Below are 18,780 nucleotides of genomic sequence, written 5' to 3' on the forward strand. Positions count from 1 at the left end.
GATGCTGATGAAAGAGCTGTACCAGCTGCATGGTCTCGAACAGTAGAGAACGACGCCTTATCACCCCCAGGGCCTTGGGGCATATGAGTGCTTTAATCGGACCCTGTTGCAGATGTTGAGGACATTAGAGGGTAAACAGCAAGCGCACTGACCTGAGTATCACCCCGAAATGATGTGGGTCTACAATAATAGAGTGCACAGCACTACTGGCTATTCACCACACATGCTGCTGTTTGGGATGCCCGACAGGGACTTTGAGGATTTGAGCGTGCTGAAACCCTCCTCCAATCCCCTTCAGACTGCATCTGAATGGGTATAAGAGCACCGGCGGCAATTATGGGTGGTGCATCAGGTGGTGGGTGATCGCCTACGTTAGGTGGCCTATAGGAACACGCAACCTGTACAAGCAGAGCCATTTTCTCTGGGGGATAGAGTGTTGGTGAGAGCCAAACAACCGTCGGGGAAGCTGAGTGACCGCTCGGAGGCAACTCCGTATCTGATAAAAAAAATTCTGAGTTTCCAGTTTACGAGTTTGAGTCGGTGGGGACAGAAGGCCAACCCATAGTCTTCACCGTAACATGCTACAATGATGCTGGTTTGAAGATTCAGCTAGAGGCTGCATCTCAAGGGATGGGTACTCCTAGTGTTCTTGAATTTGATGGTGTGCCTTCTCCCATGCCTGCTTACCTGCCCCCCGTGGTCAATCTGTCCCCATGTGAAGAGAGTGTTGAGCATGTGGTATGTCCAGCTGAGGAGGGAGAGTCAAGTCAGTTACTTGACCAGAAGTTGTGTCACAGGGTGCCACACCTCAGGAGGAAGCAGCCTCATTAGCTCCCTCTGATGACCCCACGGAAGAGGCTCCGGCTCCCTCTGGGACTGAGCCTGTTGGTGTGGGTCTCAGGAGAATTACGCGATCTACGACGGTAATACCACCTCAGTGCTATGCCCAAGATGACTGAGTGGGGAGATATGTCAGGGATGCCAACCTCTAAAGGGGTGGCATGTTAGAGAGTAAACTGTGATAACATCAGGAAAGCATTAGGACCCTGCTGCTGCCTCATGACTGAGCTTAGAGCAAAAGCCCAGTAAAGTGTGTGTGCTTGGGGGTGGGGCCTAGTGTCTACTGTGTAGGACTCTGAGAGGTGATGCTGCAGTAGCAGAGAGATTGCCATGTGAGACTCACTGAGGCAGCTGATAAGAAGTGAGGAGTTTGTACTCTGTAAGGACTGTTTGCTGACAGAATGTTTGTGAGGGTGTTAACCATGAGTGCCATGTGACTTTGGAGCTCTGTGGAATCCCTGCTGTGCTGAGCTGAAAAGCAACAGAAGACGATGATCCTGTACAGACCTCGGTGGGTTGCTTTCAGGGAAGTTGTGAGTGACTGCTGGAGGAGAGACGGTATCCTGTACCATCCATATTGAGAGGGACCCAGACAAGCCCCACTGAACTGCTATCCCATACCGTATCCTGAGACTACAGAACTCTAAGTCCCCAGAGCGTGGGCTCAGCATCAGCTGACAAGATGCAGAGCCTTGTTTTGCTCTAGTTGTTTTGGCGCCGAAGATCTTGGGCCTGGCTGCAGCCGATGCAATTTATATGCCCGAGTTGTACACCTTTTTCTTTAAAGCGGGCACCATCTAGTAATGTTTGAATAATAGAGTAAAGTGGGATCACTAAAATGCATGTAAAACATTATATACCATAAACATTGAAGAAGAAAGGTACATGCATAAGTAATAGGATCACCACAAAAATTTAAACAAATTACAAAATGTTTTTATTTCCAATCCAAAACAACACACTACACACAAATAAAAACAACTAAAAACATTCCAAATGGAACATACATAATAGATCCAATATGTTAAATACAATATTCAATAAAGGTATACATATCAGTACATCCCCTAGCTGCACATATATTTTCTCATTAAGCTTGTAAGCTATTAATTCTTTGCAAAATACAATTAGAAAGATAGAGCCACATCTTGAGAAAGGCACCTTGAGTGTCGGAACGCGTGGGTCCTCTGTTTTTCCACCTTGCTGGACTGCTGTTCATAGAGCCATGGGGCGACAATAGTGGACTGGCTAGGGTAAAGTATTTCACTTACCTTGCTTTAGATATCGACCTGTTTACCCTTGTTTGGTTAATGCATTTGGAGTCCAGAGGTGTCCATTTAGAAATCTAACACTATAGTGAAGGGTCCTGGTACACTGAATTTGCATTGTATGTCATCTCTAAAACATTGGTGTTAATGTATTCGCTCTATCTTACTAATCATATCGTAATAACAACATTTTGTAATTTGTTTACATTTTTGTGGTGATCCTATTACTTATGCATGTGCCTTTCTTCTTCAATGTTATATGCCTGAGTTGATACTACCCTCAGATTAACGGTACTGTAATAATAGATACTTGGGTATCCCCAGATTAAAGATTTAAAAGCTTCTGTTATATCTATATGTATTGTATTGTGGGTTTTGGTCAATTTATACTCGGTGTGCCATCCCAGGGGGTCCCATAATACCACATCATCCAATTTACACATGTTTTACATTTCTTCTAAAAACCTCAGTGTAATACACTTAAAGCGGGAACTTTTGGATTGGCACATTGATTTCAGCCCTGGCTGAATGATTGTAAATAATATAGGAATCTCAGGCAGTTTCATATAATATTGAATTTTACTTCAACTCCTATTCCAGTAAAGGAACTGTTGTTATTTCTGTCTCTGTCTCGGTTTATGACTCACTGGATCTTATTCAGACCTCTGGTCATTACAGCAGCCATTTGGTAAATTCAAAAAAGTTCATTTTTTTCTCTTTAATGTACATTTTGCACCCCATCTTGACTGAAGAAAAAAAAAACAGAAATGTAATAATTTTTGTAAATTTACTAAAAAACACAAACTGAAATATGGGTCATAAGCAGGGTTGAGCGAAACGGATCGGCCACTTTCAAAAGTCGCCGAATCTATCATTGAGACATATGTATATATATATATATATATATATATATATATATATATATATATATATATATATATATATATATACATACACATACTTCAGCGCGATGTAGCAGAAAGCCGGTAATTCAATTGCCGGCTTTTCATTTCCCCTTCCTGAACCCGACATGATATGAGACACGGTTTACATACAGTAAACCATGTCATATCCCCATTGTTTTTGCATATTCCACAATACTGATGTTAGTAGTGTGTATGTGCAAAATTTGGGCGCTCTAGCTATTAAATTTAAGGGTTAAATCGCGGAAAAAATTGGCGTGGGCTCCCGCGCAATTTTCTCCACCAGAGTGGTAAGGCCAGTGACTGAGGGCAGATATTAATAGCCTGGAGAGGGTCCATGGTTATTGCCCCCCCCCCTGGCTAAAAACATCTGCCCCCAGCCACCCCAGAAAAGGCACATCTGTAAGATGCGCCTATTCTGGCACTTGGCTACTCTCTTCCCATTCCCGTGTAGCAGTGGGATATGGGGTAATGAAGGGTTAATGTCACCTTGCTATTGTAAGGTGACATTAAGCCAGATTAATAATGGAGAGGCGTCAATTATGACACCTATCCATTATTAATCCAATTGTATGAAATGGTTAAAAAACACACACATTATTACAAAAGTCTTTTAATGAAATAAAGACACAGGTTGTTGTAATATTTTATTAGACTCTTAATCCACCTGAAGACCCTCGCTCTGTAATAAAGGAAAAATAAAAAAACAACAATATCCCATACCTTCCGATGATCTGTCACGTCCAACGCTGTAAATCCATCTGAAGGGGTTAAATAATTTTACACCCAGGAGCTCTGCTAATGCAGCTGTGCTCCTGGCTGTAAAACCCCAGCGAATGAATGGAAAGTAGGTCAATGACCTGTAGTTACCTTCATTCGCGGTGATGCACCCTCTGCTGGATGTCCTCATATGAACTCGAGCCTGGGAACTTTTCTGAATATTTTCCCACGCTCGAGGTCATATGAGGACATCCAGCAGAGGGCGCATCACCGCGAATGAAGGTAACTACAGGTCATTGACCTACTTTCCATTCATTCGCTGGGGTTTTACAGGCACGAGCACAGCTGCATTATAGCAGAGCTCCTGCCTGTAAAATAATTTAACCCCTTCAGATGGATTTACATCATGGGACATATCGACGGAAGGTATGAGATATTGTTGGTTTATTTTTAATTTGTTACAGGTCGAGGGTCTTCAGCTTGATTGAGAGTGCAATAAAATATTACAACAACCTGTGTGTTTATTTCATTAAAATACTTTGCAATATTGTGTGTGTGTTTTTTTAACAATTTCATGCTATTGGATTAATAATGGATAGGTGTCATAATTGACGCCTCTCCATTATTAATCTGGCTTAATGTCACCTTACAATAGCAAGGTGACATTAACCCTTCATTACCCCATATCCCACCGCTACACGGGAGTGGGAAGAGAGTGGCCAAGTGCCAGAATAGGCGCATCTTCCAGATGTGCCTTTTCTGGGGTGGCTTGGGGCAGATGTTTTTAGCCAGGGGGGCCAATAACTGTGGGCCCTCTCTAGGCTATTAATATCTGCCCTCAGTCACTGGCTTTACCACTCTGGCGGAGAAAATTGCGCGGGAGCCCACGCCAATTTTTTCCGCGATTTAACCCTTAAATTTAATAGCTACAGCACCCAAATTTTGCACATACACACTACTAACATTAGTAGTGTAGAATATACAAAAAAATGGGGATATGACATGGATTACTGTATGTAAACCATGTCTCATATCATGTCGGGTTTAGGAAGGAAAAATGAAAAGCCGGCAATTGAATTACCGGCTTTTCTGCAATATCGCCCTGAAGTAAATATAAATATATAGAGAGATTTCCCAATGACTTGCATTGGGTTTCGTGTTTCGGCCGATTCCCCGACCCCAACTTTTCAAGATAATCGGCCGATTTCAATCGACTCGACTTTTGAGAAAGTCGGGTTTCGCAAAACCCGACTCGACCTCAAAAAAGGAAAAGTCGCTCAACCCTAGTCATAAGTATTCATACCCTTTGCTCAGTATTGAGTAAATGCAACCTTTTTAAGCTAGTACAGCCATGAGCCTTCTTGGGAATGATGCTGCAAGTTTTCACACCTGGATTTGGGGATCCTCTGCCATTCTTCCTTGCAGATCCTGTACAGTTCCGTCAGGTTGGATGGTGAACGTTGGTGGACAGTCATTTTCAGGTCTGTTCAGAGATGCTCAATTGCGTTTAGATCATGGCTCTGGCTGGTCCAGTCAAGAATGGTCACAGAGTTGTTCTGAAGCCACTCCTTTGTAATTTTAGCTGTGTGCTTAGGGTCATTGTCTTGCTGGAAGGTGAACCTTTGGCCAAGTCTGAGGTCCAGAGGACTCTGAAAGAGGTTTTCATCCAGGATATCTTTGTACTTGGCTGCATTCATTCATTCATTCAAGGAATCTTCAATGACAACCAGTTGTCTTGTCCCTGCAGTTTAAAAAAAAACCCTTAGCATTATGCTGCCACCACCATGTCTCACTGTTGGGATTGATGAGGTGATGAGCAGTGCCTGTTTTCTCCACACATACCACTTAGAATTATTACCAAAGAGGTCTATCTTCATCTCATCAAACCAGAGAATCTCATAGTCTGGGAATCCTTCATGTGTTTTTTTTTAGCTAACTCCATGCGGGCTTTCATATGTCTTGCACTCAGGAGAAGCTTTTGTCGAGCCACTCTGCCATAAAGGTCCGACTGGTGGAGGGTTGCAGTGATAGTTGATTTTGTGGAACTTTCTCCCATCTTCCTACTGCATCTCTGGTGCTCAGCCATAGTGATCTTGGGGTTTTTCTTTACCTCTCTCACCAAGGCTCTTTAACCACGATTGCTCAGTTTGGCTGGATGGCCAGGTCTAGGAAGACTTCTGGTGGTCCCAAACGTCTTCCATTTAAGGATTATGGAGGCCACTGTGCTCTTAGGAACCTTGAGTACTGCAGAAATTATGTTGTAACCTTGGCCAGATCTGTACCTTGCCACAATTCTGTCTCTGAGCTCCTTGGCCAGTTGCTTTGACCTCATGATTCTCATTTGGTCTGACATGCACTATGAGCTGTGAGGTCATATATAGACAGGTGTGTGCCTTTCGAAATCAAGTCCTATTAGTTTAACTAAACACAGCTGGCCTTCAATGAAGTAGTAGAACCATCTCAAGGACGATCACAAGGAAATGGACAGCATGTGACTTAAATATGAGTGTCTTAGCAAAGGATCTGAATAGTTATGACCATGTGATATCTTTTTATTAAATTTACAAATATTACTACATTTTCTTTTTTTTCAGTCAAGATGGGGTTTTAGTGTGTATATTTATGAGAAAAATTGTTTTGGGGGAATTAACCAAATGGCTGGAATGAAACAATGAGTAAAAAAATGTAAAGGGGTTTGAGTACTTTCTGTGCCCACTGTATATATACATACACACATATATGTTTAAGATTACTAACGGAGCTGTGAAAAATATTTATTGAGTTGATTACCAAGAGAAATGTGTGTCCTATAAATAGAAAGTGGTGAATGTTCTATTACAGTCACCCACGTTCCCATGAAAGGTTGAACGGTTACACCCTATGTGAGCTACTCCCAACCCAGAAACACCCAACAAGGATGAAACTCACAACATCGATTAACCATTGTGGTGCTCTCGGCGAAAGTACAAGGTAATGTGAGAAATGACCACCAGCCGGCGAAGGAGAAAAGATCACATGCAAGAACCCAGCACTAAATGTTAAACATTTTTCGCAATGGCGTCAATTTATCTTCATTGTGTGTACAGCAGCTTGACAGTACAAACTATTGGGTGAAAACAGTGATAGTCAGATCTTACCTCAATAACATCTGTAAACTGTGTCTGGATGAGGCTCTGAAATTCTGTGATGTCCAGTTTATCACAGGGGGCACTGTGACTGCTGTAACTGTGGAAGGTGTCTATGATCTTGCGGATGGTGGTCAGGAGGTTGGCCATGGCTGCGGGACGGGTACTGGAAGAAGAATGGGATAGTATTGTTAGGGTAAATGCTCCATATGCAGCTCACATAATATGCAGTAATGGACAGATTGGCTCTTACAATACTCGAGCCACCATTGATCTTACAGAGCTCTTCTCATCAGCATAGTAGGGATCATTGTGGCACAAGCTTAAGGTTAATTGTTCACGTGATATCAACTGTCTCCACATTGTCATTAATGATGATGTAGGAGCTGCCAGGTGTAATGCACCACCCAGTTATTCATGAAGGGTGTAACAAGAGACCATGCAAACTCTTGTATTGCTGCAGGGCCAATTATGTAATGGGGCAATTATAGGGCATTAATACTACAGTAACTGTTACTGAAAAGACTCCCTGCTGCACGACACATTCAATACACACAGATGAGAAGATACACTACTGTATATGGTATTAGTTTGTTCTTGAAAAACAAAAAACCTTGTGTGAAAAGTCTGATTAAAAATGTTATTGTGGAGACACAGATGGGGTTAGCGGGTGCGCTGGAAATTATATTAAAAAAAATTTCCAACTCGTCATTCAAAAAATAAGCCCTCATACAGACTTTCTTCACCAAAAAGTTACAGCTCTCAGAAAATGGCGACAAAATGACAATATTTTTAATTAAAAAATAATTTTTGCTGTATGACTGCAGCAAAACCTAAAAAAAAAACAATACAAATCTGGTATCATTGTAATTGCATTGACCCAAAGAATAAATCCACCTTATCACTTATGCCGCATGGTGAACCCTCTCAAAAATAAAAACTGTTCTTGTACAGCTGTCAATATGTTTATTCTACCTCCCTTCCAAAAATCGAAATAAGGTCTGGCTCAGTTATCCTGTAGAGCGCTTACACTGTCAGTTACCCAAACTGCGATTTAGACAAACCCCCAATGAAACCACTCATTTATGAGGCATGTGGAGTCATTTTGGACTCCATCTGGTCTCTGTTCTGGTGGTGCCACTTTTTTTTAGGTGCACACGTGTTATATGAACACCTAAAAAGATGGATACCACTGGAGCAGACACCAATATATGGGTACACAGAAATATATTGAGGCACTACAATGTATGGTGATACAATATATGAGGGCGCACAAATATATGGAGGTTTTACAATATATGAGGGCACTGCAATATATGGTGGTACAATATATGGGGGTACAATGTATGAGGGCACTGCAACATATGAGGGAAATACAATATATGGGGGTGCTACAATATATGAGGGCACTACAATATATGGTGGCACAATATATGCTAGTACAATAAATGGGGGTGCTACAATATATGGTAGTACAATATATGGGGGTACAGTATATGGGGCCGCTACGATATAGGGGGGTGCTGCAATATATGGTGCTACTATATATGGCGTTACAATATATGAGGGCGCTACAATGTATGGGGGTGCTACAATATATGGGGGCACAATATATGTGGTTACAATATATGGAAATGCTGCAATATATGGGGGTGCAACAATATATGATGGCACTACAATATATGGAGAACTACAATATATGGGGGCACAATATATGAGGACACTGCAATATATGGGAGTGCTACAATATATGGGGGTGCTACAATATATGGTGGTACAATATATAGGGTTACGATATATGAAGGCACTACAATTTATGGGGGTGCTCTTCAACATATTAATTAATGATCTGGTAGAAGGTTTACACAGTAAAATATCGATAGTTGCAGATGATACAAAACTATGTAAAGCAGTTAATACAAGAGAAGATAGTATTCTGCTACAGATGGATCTGGATAAGTTGGAAACTTGGGCTGAAAGGTGGCAGATGAGGTTTAACAATGATAAATGTAAGGTTATACACATGGGAAGAAGGAATCAATATCACCATTACACACTGAATGGGAAACCACTGGGTAAATCTGACAGGGAGAAGGACTTGGGGATCCTAGTTAATGATAAACTTACCTGGAGCAGCCAGTGCCAGGCAGCAGCTGCCAAGGCAAACAGGATCATGGGGTGCATTAAGAGAGGTCTGGATACACATGATGAGAGCATTATACTGCCTCTGTACAAATCCCTAGTTAGACCGCACATGGAGTACTGTGTCCAGTTTTGGGCACCGGTGCTCAGGAAGGATATAATGGAACTAGAGAGAGTACAAAGGAGGGCAACAAAATTAATAAAGGGGATGGGAGAACTACAATACCCAGATAGATTAGCGAAATTAGGATTATTTAGTCTAGAAATAAGACGACTGGGGGGCGATCTAATAACCATGTATAAGTATATAAGGTGACAATACAAATATCTCGCTGAGGATCTGTTTATACCAAGGAAGGTGACGGGCACAAGGGGGCATTCTTTGCGTCTGGAGGAGAGAAGGTTTTTCCACCAATATAGAAGAGGATTCTTTACTGTTAGGGCAGTGAGAATCTGGAATTGCTTGCCTGAGGAGGTGGTGATGGCGAACTCAGTCGAGGGGTTCAAGAGAGGCCTGGATGTCTTCCTGGAGAAGAACAATATTGTATCATACAATTATTAGGTTCTGTAGAAGGACGTAGATCTGGGGATTTATTATGATGGAATATAGGCTGAACTGGATGGACAAATGTCTTTTTTCGGCCTTACTAACCATGTTACTATGTTAATATATGGCTGTACAATATATGGGGGCACAATATATGGGGGTGCTACAATATATGGTGGTACAATATATGGGGTTACAATATATGGGGGTACAATATATGTGTGTGCTACAATATATGGGGGCACAATATATGGGGTTACACTACAATATATGGAGACAATGAAAACACACCTACAGAAATATGTAGTAGAGAAGAAGAAAATATGCGGCACTCACCCCAAATTGACTCTGAAGATTGTGGTCTTTATTGGAGAAAAAATATAATTACATCCGTCAGGACATCAGGCAAATACGAGGGTGCGGTATAGGAGCTCGGACGACGGCCGTTTCGCACACACAGGTGCTTCGACGGGTCCTATACCGCACCCTCGTATTTGCCTGATGTCCTGACGGATGTAATACTATCCCATTTTCTTCTTCTCTACTACATATGGATTGCTTGTTGGACATTTGTGCAGAGCACCGGTTTCCTCAGTGATTGTGGCGCCTGTATACACAGCCGTCCGTCTAGAAGTCCTGTTTTTTGGATGCGCTCTACCCTAGTGCCGTTCTACTTTATATTTGTACACCTACAGAAATAACATGGGTCCCACACACTCGGTGTGCAGTTGTAAAGAGATGTTTGACTATACCCATGTATATACAAGGACAGTAACGTATACTCCGGATAATCATTAATCAAAAGAAAAAAAGGAGTTCTATACGAGATATTTTAAAATCAATATTTTATTACAAAAAAGTATCTAAAATGTCAATGTGATACAAAACATACAGTATATATGTGGAAAAGGGGAGACCCTAGTACAAGAACATCCTAATCACAGGCACACAAATGTGTATGTCACCATGGTATATATGTATAGATAAACATCCATGTAAGCACACAATGGCAAGGTATAATACCAATTTCCATATGGACAAGTGTCCTCCATGCAAAAATAAGCAGAGAAACCAATTGTAGTGCACTACAAATGGTTTCTCTGCTTATTTTTGCATGGAGGACACTTGTCCATATGGAAATTGGTATTATACCTTGCCATTGTGTGCTTACATGGATGTTTATCTATACATATATACCATGGTGACATACACATTTGTGTGCCTGTGATTAGGATGTTCTTGTACTAGGGTCTCCCCTTTTCCACATATATACTGTACTAGCTATTGAACCCGTTCTACGCCCGGGTGGCGAGCATTTATATTGGTATATGGTCTCCATCATGTGCTGCTGCCATCCTGCGCCCGTTCTGTCATGTGCTGCTGCCATCCTGCGCCCGTTCTGTCATGTGCTGCTGCCATCCTGCGCCCGTTCTGTCATGTGCTGCTGCCATCCTGCGCCCGTTCTGTCATGCGCTGCTGCCATCCTGCGCCCGTTCTGTCATGCGCTGCTGCCATCCTGCGCCCGTTCTGTCATGTGCTGCTGCCATCCTGCGCCCGTTCTGTCATGTGCTGCTCCCATCCTGCGCCACTATTGTATTATATGCCCCCGTATGCTGCTGCCATATAAAAAAAAAAAATACCATACTCAACTATCGTCCGGCTCCACTGCAGGTGTGTCTTCAAGAAAATGGCGCCGGAAAGCGCGGACTGCGCAGGCGCCGATTCCGGCAGCAGGAATCGGCGCCTGCGCAGTCCGCGCTCTCCGGCGCCATTTTCTTGAAGACACACCTGCAGTGGAGCCGGAGTGTCTCTTCAAGAAAATGGCGCCGGAAAGCGCGGACTGCGCAGGCGCCGATTCCGGCAGCAGGAATCGGCGCCTGCGCAGTCCGCGCTTTCCGGTGCCATTTTCTTGAACACACACTCCGGCTCCTCTGCCTGTGACTGGACTCTGTCACAGCAGAGGAGCCGGAGACGGAGCCGCACGCAGCGCTGGAACGGAGGACAGGTGAATATACTTACCCTCCCTCCTGGCGCGTCCACGGTCCCTGACTCTCCTGTGGAGATCGCGGTATGCGTTCAGTGCTTACGCATACCGCGATCTCCGGGGAGCGTCACTCTGTGGGGGCCAGACTGCGCCGGCGCTTGCGCCTGCGCAGTCTATAAAGGCTTCGGACAGAGTGACGCTCCCAGCGTTATATTATAGATGTTTTGTATCACATTGACATTTTAGATACTTTTTTGTAATAAAATATTGATTTTAAAATATCTTGTATAGAACTCCTTTTTTTCTTTTGATTAATATATGGAGACACAATACATGGGGGTGCTACAATATACGGTGGTACAATATTTGAGAGCACTACAATATATGGGGGCACAATATATGGGGTTACACTACAATTAATGGAGACAATATATGGGGGTGCTACAATATATGGTGGTACAATATTTGAGAGCACTACAATATATGGGGGCACAATATATGGGGTTACACTACAATATATGGAGACAATATATGGGGGTGCTACAATATATGGGGTTACAATATATGGGGGTACAATATATGGGTGTGCTACAATATATAATGGGGGTACTACAATATATGGAGCTGCTACAATATATGAGAGCACTACAATATATGGGGGCACAATATATGAAGGTGCTACAATATATAGTGGTACAATATATGGGGTTACAATATATGGGGGTACATTATATGAGGGTGCTACAATGTTTTGCAATTCTTCAGAATGAAGCGGGCGTGGTTATTACAAAGTAGTCACTGTAGCAGTAGATAAATTCATATAGAAGTGCAATTTCTACAATGGGGTCACTTTTGGGTGTTTTCTGCTGCTTTGACACCTTAGGGACTCAGAAAATGTCACCCATGAGCTATTTTAGCTAAATCTGTGCTCTAAAGGCCAAATAGCGCCCCAGCCTTCTCAGCTCTAACGTGTGGCCTAACAGTAGTTTCTGACAACATATGGGGCAGCACCGCGCTCAGGAGAAATTGTGCAGTAAATTGTGGGGTCCAATTTCACGTATTGGTAGTCTAGGGTAGCTAGAGCCCCATCAGCTAGTCAAAGGCCTCATTTACATATCATAAAATAACTTTAGAAATACTTTTTCTAAAGATCTGCTTATGTGTGTCATAATAGAAGGACTGTTATGCGGGGTATTTAGCTATATAGACACAACTGCTGGTGGTTTTGGGGACCCTTGAAGTTTCCAATATGGGGTCACCTGGGGCAGGGCCGGCTCCAGGTTTTCGTGGGCCCCGAGGGAAAGAGTCTCAGTGTGCTTCTTTAACACATACCACAATTCATAATGCACAGTTAAAGCAGAGAAATATAGGTATAGTACACTGCCAAAGATTTCACTTCTTACATTACATGAGTGATATCTATTGTAAATTCTTCAATAGGTCAGAAACTGGAAAGTATAGTCCTTCATACAATATTATGGGCATCAGGGCATCACATAATGCTCCATGCAGAATAATGTGCCCCATATATCAGGGGTGTCAAACTGCATTCCTCGAGGGCCGCAAACCATGCGTGTTTTCAAGATTTCCTTAGCATTGCACAAGGTGCTGCAATCATTATGTGTGTAGGTGATTAAATTATCACCTGTGCATGCAAGAAAATCCTGAAAACATGACCTGGTTGCAGCCCTCGAGGAATGCAGTTTGACACCCCTGCCACATATTGCTCCTTACAGTATTATGGGCACCACATAGTGCTCCATACAGAATAAGGTGCCCTCATATATTGCTCCATACAGTATTATGGGCATCACATAATTCTCCATCTACTACATAATTGTCTAAGGGTCACTTCCGTCTGTCTGTCTGTCTTTCTGTCTGTCTGTCATGGATATTCATTGGTCGCGGCCTCTGTCTGTCATGGAAATCCAAGCCGCTGATTGGTCGCAGCAAAACAGCCACGACCAATCAGCGACGGACACAGTCCGGAAGAAAATGGCCGCTCCTTACTCCCCACAGTCACTGCCCGGCGCCCGCTTACTCCCCTCCACTCACCGCTCACACAGGGTTAATGCCGGCGGTAACGGACCGCGTTATGCCATGGGTAATGCACTCCGTTACCGCCGCTATTAACCCTGTGTGTTCCCAACCTTTTACTATTGATGCTGCCTATGCGGCATCAATAGTAAAAAAATGTAATGTTAAAAATAATTAAAAAACAAAAAACCTGCTATTCTCCCCCTCCGTTGTCCGCTGAGCCGCTGCGCCTGCCGCCATCTTCCGTTCCCAGCGATGCATTGCGAAATTACCGAGAAGACTTAGCGATCTCACGAGACCGCCAAGTCATCTGGGTAATTTCGCAATGCATCCTGGAAGCAGAAGATGGCAGCAGCTGCGCGTCTATCGCCGGAGCTCTGCTGGATCCCAGAAGGTGAGTATATAACTATTTTTTATTTTAATTATTTTTTTTTAACAGGGACATGATGCCCACACTGCTATATACTACGTGGTCTGTGTGCTGTATACTACATAGGCAGTGTTATATACTCCGTGGGCTGGGCTATATATCATGTGGCCACTGTTAGATACTGCGTGGGCTGTGCTATATACTACGTGACTGGGCAATATACTACGTAGATCTGTGCTGTATACTACGTGGCTCTGTGCTGTATACCACATCGCTGGGCAATATACTACGTGACTGGGCAATATACTACGTCGCTGGGCAATATACTACGTGGCTGGGCAATATACTACGTCGCTGGGCAATATACTACGTGACTGGGCAATATACTACGTCGCTGGGCAATATACTATGTAGCTGGGCAATATACTACATGTCTGTGCTGTATACTACGTCGCTGTGCAATATACTACATCGCTGGGCAATATACTACGTGACTAAGTAATAGACTACATGACTGGGCAATAGACTACGTGACTGGGCAATAGACTACGTGGGCTGTGCAATATACTATGTGGACATGCATATTCTAGAATACCCGATGCATTAGAATCGGGCCACCATCTAGTACATAATAATGAGCCCCACATATCGCTCCATACAGAATAATGAGCAACATATATTGCTCCATGCAGGACAATGGACTCCATGCAATGCTCCATACAGTATAATGAGCCACATATAATGCTCCATACAGTACAATGAGCCACATACATTGCTCCGTACAGTTTTATGAGCACCATATTTTGCTCCATTCAGAATAATAGGCCCCATATAATGCTCCATACAGAATAATGAGCCCCATATATTTATCCATATAGAATAATAGACCTCATAAAGTGCTCCATACAGTATTTAGCCACATATATTGCTCCATACAGAATAATTAGCCCCATATATTTATCCATATAGAATAATAGACCTAATATAGTGCTCCATACAGCAGGGGTGTCAAACTGCATTCCTCGAGGGCTGCAAGCAGGTCATGTTTTCAGGATTTCCTTGTACTGCACAGGTGATAATTTAATCACATACACAAATAATGAGTTGGTGATTAAATTATCACCTGTGCAGTACAAGGAAATCCTGAAAACATGACCTGTTTGCAGCCCTCGAGGAATGCAGTTTGACACCCCTGCCATACAGTATAATGAGCCACATATATTGCTCCGTAAAGTATATAATAGGCCCCATATATTGCTCCATGCAGTATAATGAGCCCCATGTATTACTCGGTACTGTATAATGGGCCCCATTTATGGCTCCATACATAATGGGTCCCATATTATGTTCCATACAGTATATGATGGGCTCCATATAATGCTCCAGTATATGATGTGCCCCATATATTGCTCCATATATAGCAGGCCCCATATAATGCTCCATACAGTATAGGATGGGTCCCATAGATTATAATGAGCCCCATATATTGCTCCATACAGTATAATGAGCCCCAAATAATGGTCCATATAGTATAATAAGCCTCGCACAATGCTCCATACAGCATATGATTGGCCCCATATAATGCTCCATATAGAATAGTTCCCATATAATGCTCCATATATAATGGGCCCCATATATAATGCTCCAGAGTATGATGGGCCCATATATGATGCTCCAGTTTATAATGGGCTCCATATATGATGCTCCAAACATAAAAAAAATTAAATACTCACCTCTCATCGCTGGCTGCTGCTCTGCTCTGGACTCCTCAGCGTCATCGTCTTCCAGCTCTCTGAACTGTGACTGCTCAGGCAGGAGGCGCACAGACGTAACGTCATCGCGCCCTCTGACCTCAACGTCACAGTCATCAAACGCTGCAGCCACAATGACTACGCGTTTGATTTTAATGTACTTTAAGCCTCTGACTGTCACTGGTATGAATCACCCGTTTTTGTGTATTTGGATATAAAGATGGATTTTGGACTTATGTGCTTTTAATGAAAATGGAATAAAAGGTATTTTTTATGGACATCACCCATGCTTGATTTCTGCTTCACCAACATACAGGGTACTGCAACGATTGGTAAAAATAGAATTAGACTTACTGATAATTCGGTTTCTAGTAACCCACCACGACAGCACATCGGAGGATGTTACCCCTTTCCTAATAGGGACAGGAAATACCAAGAGGTTAAATAACACTGAGGGGATGATGTGGGAGAGGTTATTATAAAGGACCACAGGAATATTCTCCTTTTCTGAGAAAATGCAAAAATAAGCGAAGGGAGGGAATTACCTGTGATGTCATGGTGGGTTGCTAGAAACTGAATAACCGGTAAGTCTAAATCTATTTTCTCTAGTAAATCCCCATGACAGCACACTGGAGCTGTACCTAAGAATAATGCTAGGGATGGGCTATAGCCTGGAGGACTTTTCTACTGAAGCCAAAGTCTTTGACAGACATCAGCTCTAGCCTATAATGTTTGGAAAATGTATATGGAGCGCCCCCAGACACAGGGCCACGCGTTTCGGTACCGGGCCTCTCTGGTTCGGTTCTGAGGCTGTCACGGTGGCTAGACCCGGTCCGTGACCCTGCTAAAGGGCGTCCAATAAAGGTGATAGTCTGTCAGGGATTCGTGACGCCACCTGTGGTGTTCGGTCAGGGCGACCGACGCTGCTGTGGGGTCCGCTGGGGTGATGGAATGGCAGCTGGATGGTATACCTTCCCACAGGTGAAGTATATCCCCAGGGCTTCCCAGTAAGGTGGATGGTGATAGTGTGAGGTGCAGTCAATAACGAGGACAAGAGGTTGCATTCTCTTTACCTCTTTACTGAAGACTTCAGGATTCTCAATCCAGAGCACGTTTAACAGGGCTATCAGAGACAGGCCGGCCTGATGGGCACTTCCAGAGTTTCCCTCGCAGATGGAAATCGTTGCCCACCACTAGCGCCTGTGTGTTGTAGTCCTACCCTGCTGAGCATTCGGAATAGTCCTCACAACTGCTGTTCTCGTTTGTTCGTTCTCTACAGCTCTCTCTCTTTCTCTTTAGTTCCAGATGTTGCTAGTTTCTCGTACCCCAGTATGTTTTGGCTAGGACGCACCGGTATGACGGGAATGCCTGGAGGTCTTCCAGGACCATAGAGACGCCCCTCTCCCACTGTTGCCCCCTATGTCTTCTTAGGAAATTTAAGGTAGACAGCCAACCTATAATTAACTGTCCTGCGGAGTTTGAAGTAAGGCCTAAAGTCAGTTACTCCCGCGGTGTTCCGGCCACCAGCTACGCGCCTCAGTAGGATGTTGCCTCGGTCTCACGGCACGACTCCTACTGGTACTCCTTTTTGCTTGATCTCGTTTACACTGTTCCACAATATCCTTCGCTTCTTGTCTCTTTCTTAGGATACCGCCGCAAGGTAGTGCAGGCGCGGTTCCGTAACGTTCTGTTCGCTAGGCACCTGCCAGGTTTCCACGCCTGACAGGGACCCCCCTGTGTCTTCTCCCTGCAACACCCCCTGCCACGGGATGTTGCCTGAATACAACCCAGTCAGCTTCTGACTAACTTTCTATCCAACCCCTAGTTTTACCAGTGTGAGGAGGGGCCCAATAAATAAAGCCTTTTGCTCCCCCTAGTGGCCGGAGTGTGAAGTGTAATGTGTGCTGGTGATACCTGGTCAAGAGAATTCCTTCAGTGCCATCAGACGTACCATCACTCCCCTTAGTGGCAGAGTGTCATACGACTAGGTCTCTGGGGCGCTGCATATAGACCGAAGACCAGGAAGCAGCTCCTCATATCTGCTTGATTCTAAAACTCTGGGCAAAACTGTCAATGAAAAAGACCTGGTTGTATGGGTGGATGACAAACTCATATTCAGTGGCCAGTATCAGGCAGCTGCTACAAAAGCAAATAAAATAATGGGATGCATTAAAAGAGGCATAGATGCTCATGAGGAGAACATAATTTTACCTCTATGCAAGTCACTTGTTCGACCACACTTAGAATACTGTGCAGAGTTCTGGTCTCCGGTGTATAAGAAAGACATAGCTGAACTGGAGCGGGTGCAGAGAAGAGCGACCAAGGTTATTAGAAGACTGGGGGGTCTGCAATACCAATATAGGTTATTACACTTGGGGCTATTTAGTTTGGAAAAACGAAGACTAAGGGGTGATCTTATGTTAATGTATAAATATATGAGGGGACAGTACAAAGACCTTTCTGATGATCTTTTTAATCATAGACCTGAAACAGGGACAAGGGGGCATCCTCTACGTTTGGAGGAAAAAAGGTTTAAGCATAGTAACAGACGCGGATTCTTTACTGTAAGAGCAGTGAGACTATGGAACTCTCTGCCGTATGATGTTGTAATGAGTGATTCATTACTTAAATTTAAGAGGGGACTGGATACATTTCTGGAAAAGTATAATGTTACAGGGTATATACACTAGATTCCTTGATAGGGCGTTGATCCAGGGAACTAGTCTGATTGCTGTATGTGGAGTCGGGAAGGAATTTTTTTCCCCAAGGTGGTGCTTACTCTGCCACATGGGTTTTTTTTGCCTTCCTCTGGATCAACATGTTAGGGCAAGTTAGGTTAGGCTATGGGTTGAACTAGATGGACTTAAAGTCTTCCTTCAACCTTAATAACTATGTAACTATGTAACTATGATGGAAGCACTGGCTTTCTCGGCCCAGGAAACAGATACCACTCCGGTAGAATGAGCCATAAATTTCTCTGGAGGTGGAAGATTCTGGATGTGATACGCCTCAGAGATTGCTCTCTTGATCCAGTTGGCAATCATGGATCTGGAAGTCTTCTAACCTTTATTCT

General features: G+C 43.5%; 1 protein-coding gene across 1 annotated transcript in view; it reads right to left on the reverse strand.

Moving 5' to 3' along the window:
• Positions 1-18,780, reverse strand: part of LOC138680741 (trichohyalin-like) — a 64,049-nt gene that overhangs the window by 22,665 nt on the left and 22,604 nt on the right. Inside the window, exon 2 of the mRNA XM_069768018.1 lies at positions 6,889-7,042. Coding sequence (XP_069624119.1) covers positions 6,889-7,026 — 138 coding nt within the window. The 5' untranslated portion in view covers positions 7,027-7,042. The remainder of the gene's footprint in view (positions 1-6,888; positions 7,043-18,780) is intronic.

Source organism: Ranitomeya imitator, chromosome 1 (assembly GCF_032444005.1).
Source record: "Ranitomeya imitator isolate aRanImi1 chromosome 1, aRanImi1.pri, whole genome shotgun sequence".
Classification (NCBI taxonomy): Eukaryota; Metazoa; Chordata; class Amphibia; order Anura; family Dendrobatidae; genus Ranitomeya; species Ranitomeya imitator.